Genomic DNA, 2,988 nt, shown 5'->3' with positions numbered 1-2,988 from the left:
GGGTCGGGTGCCACTGTGTTTGATTTATTACATGAGCAATATCTTAGCAAATAGAAAAGATAAGACCTTCTTATTTTATATTCTAGCATGTCAATGTCTGTAATTTGAGTTTCTAATTCATAGAAAATTATAGACTTAGTATTTTGACTTCACAAACATCTACTTTGAATCAGTGCTGCATTCAATATAGCATGTGTCACACAAAAATCTATGTGTATCAATATTTTTTAATATTTCCTTTTAAATTAAAAAATTGTGTAATGTATAGTACTAAAATTTGAATTATAATCTACAGTTCATGAAATAATAGTTCAATAATATTTGGACCCATCTCGAAAGGGTTAAAGATGTATTATACTTGAATGTACAAAGTGACTTTATCAATCAGTTGAACTGCAAGTTATAGAACACGTGCTTGAGTCAGTTCTGTCATAACTGGCAAACTTTTAATGCTTTATTTTCAGTAATGATTCAGTTTATACAATATGGGCTATAATTTTATGTTAGAATTTTTTGCACAAATAGAATCTAAATCCAAACAAAAAACAAACATTGAACCCCCCATCAGGCCAACAACATTACAAAGACATCAGGAAGATAATTAAAAATTATACTAATTTTCAGAAAAGTAGAAAAGGTACAACTTTTAAATAGTGTTGAATTTACATGTGCATAAACAAAATGCGACTACAGACACACATGAATGAATATGCACGCACGCGTGCAAGCCATTTTATTACAGCCTGAACCAGGTGCACCAACCCCGTTTCATTAATGTGAGTGTTTGCCCCGGGAAAACAAATTGTCCTTTCCTGAAATTTTTATATTACAAACAAACAATGATATAATGAAAAACAGAATTTACATTAATGATAACACTAACAATTTTCTTTTTGGTTTTTATTTCAAGTTCAGTATCACAAATTATATTATATTCTAAGACTTTTACACCTATTACAAAACTAGTCACTTACCTAATACTTTAAAAAAATCTGGTTCTACTCCTAGAGTTTCAAACACCTGAAAAAAGAAAACATATTTACGCGTGTAAAAATACATATATTTCCAATATATATGTATACATATTTTTTATAAGATTATTTACATTCATCTAAAAATACTTCCTTAGCAATGCTTTCTTCAGTAATGTTTATAATAACTTATAAATTAACAATTACATACTAATTCTGGCTTCCTAAATTCCAACAGCATTTAGTTCTAGCTATCAAATAGATGTACTTTTTTAATATACAACACATAAAAACACCCTTATAGCAAGCATCAATTAACACAACTGCACAAGTTTTTATAAAATGAATAAAAACACAGGTAATTTACAATAACTTATGGTAGTATCCTGAAGTAGAAGTATGTAGCTTTTAAATTTCAAGCTTGTAAACTGCAAATTTATCTATTATTTTTTTATTTGTAAAGATCAGTTTGTTCAACGGGGTATTTGCTATGCCCATCATAGAGATAAAATCTATAATTTCAGAACTATAAGTCCTCAAGCTTGATGCTACTGAAATTGTATGGAGAGGGACTAAGGATTAGGACTAACTTTATATTAGGATCATTTGTTACAAAAATTATAAACATCATAAACAGAAATATTAATGAAACAGAAAGCAGTTTGACAAGGTGCTACAACTTGGTCACGGTTAAAATTTTCAAAATACAATTTAAAAATGTCAGTTAACACATTTATTGTTTTTAAATCGATAAAGAATCACATTTTCTTGCAATATCACAGACAAAAAATATAATTTATGCATGTCAGACCACTAAGCCAACTGAGAAACCAATTGAAACATTGTGTGTATGCACAGCAACGGGTAACTGGAGATTACATATACTGTGCTGCCATAAAAAAAATATCTATGACACAAGATTATTTCAAATAAATGCAATAATATATTATCATCATATCTCCTGTGACATGCAAAAATAAAGGGCATCATGCCATTTATTGATGGAGGCTGGAAAAAAGGCATTCAACAGCATTTATGGATACTCACACTTGCCAGTGCTGTGGTACCCATGAATACAGAAGCACCAAACATCTATTACTCAATAAACCAGTTTTAAAAAAGATTTTACTAACTACTATCACCACATACTTGAACAGATCAAAATACATTCAATGCACTTGAGAATCTTACAGTACTTATTTAGGTGTACAAGACTTGAAGATAGCTTTTATATACGAAAACATCTGTTAGCTGAGTTCTTGCACAGAACTTAAAATATAACGTTGATAAATGGAAACATCGGCACATGTAGATATGTAGATCTTGAAAGTCAAGTTGTTCAAAACTTGAAAATAGCTTTTATATGCAAAAACATCTGTTAGCTGAGTTCTTGCACAGATCTTAAAATATAACGTTGATAAATGGAAACATCGGCACATGTAGATATGTAGATCTTGAAAGTCGAGTTGTTCAAAACTTGAAAATAGCGTTGATAACAGGACCAATTTTTGGTTGAGATGTTGCAAAGCAAATATCTGCTGAAGCTTTTCACCAGACACTAATCATAGCAGAACCGTCTGGAAAATTATCTATAGGAAATAGTACACCTTATAAAATGAGTCGGATCAATGTAGGCCAGCTAACAGATGTTTCCGCATACTTAAAGCTATCTTCAAGCACTTATTTATTGTATATTTTGTTGAAACTGAAAAAAGTGTATTCATAATGCAAATTCCTGTATCTTAAGTTATAATATCAATCTTACATAAGTTTAAAAACAAATTAAAATTATTATCAAATATAAATTTACTAAAACTATTTCACTTCTCTTACCTTTAAAGGGTTTTTATTTTTTCGAGTAAACACCTTATAAAAGGTATTTATTCTTATTTTCAACCTCTCGTGCCACACTTTATATGGCATTTTGGATTTCTGATCTAGCCTGAAAGAAAAGAAAATATTTTTGGTCAAATTCACATTATATGTACAATAACCAAACAGAAATGGCTGGAGACGG

The 2,988-nt window shown here is 29.8% G+C and overlaps 1 protein-coding gene across 3 annotated transcripts in view; it reads right to left on the bottom strand.

The window, feature by feature from the left end:
- The window catches only part of LOC106472285 (uncharacterized protein KIAA2026-like), a 38,325-nt gene that overhangs the window by 21,395 nt on the left and 13,942 nt on the right, over positions 1-2,988 (bottom strand). For all 3 annotated transcript variants that reach the window (XR_002613436.1, XM_013932916.2, XM_022400882.1), the window contains exons 7-8: positions 2,805-2,913; positions 975-1,020 (exon numbers count right to left, since the gene is read on the bottom strand). Coding sequence is in view for 2 of the 3 variants with exons in the window: in XM_013932916.2 (XP_013788370.1) it covers positions 975-1,020; positions 2,805-2,913 (155 nt within the window). In the remaining variant the exon portion in view is untranslated. The remainder of the gene's footprint in view (positions 1-974; positions 1,021-2,804; positions 2,914-2,988) is intronic.

The sequence above is a fragment of the Limulus polyphemus genome, unplaced genomic scaffold, assembly GCF_000517525.1.
Source record: "Limulus polyphemus unplaced genomic scaffold, Limulus_polyphemus-2.1.2 Scaffold5218, whole genome shotgun sequence".
NCBI lineage: Eukaryota > Metazoa > Arthropoda > Merostomata > Xiphosura > Limulidae > Limulus > Limulus polyphemus.
The sequence above is the reverse complement of the archived record's forward strand: the minus strand, read 5'-3'. Positions and strand labels throughout refer to the sequence as shown.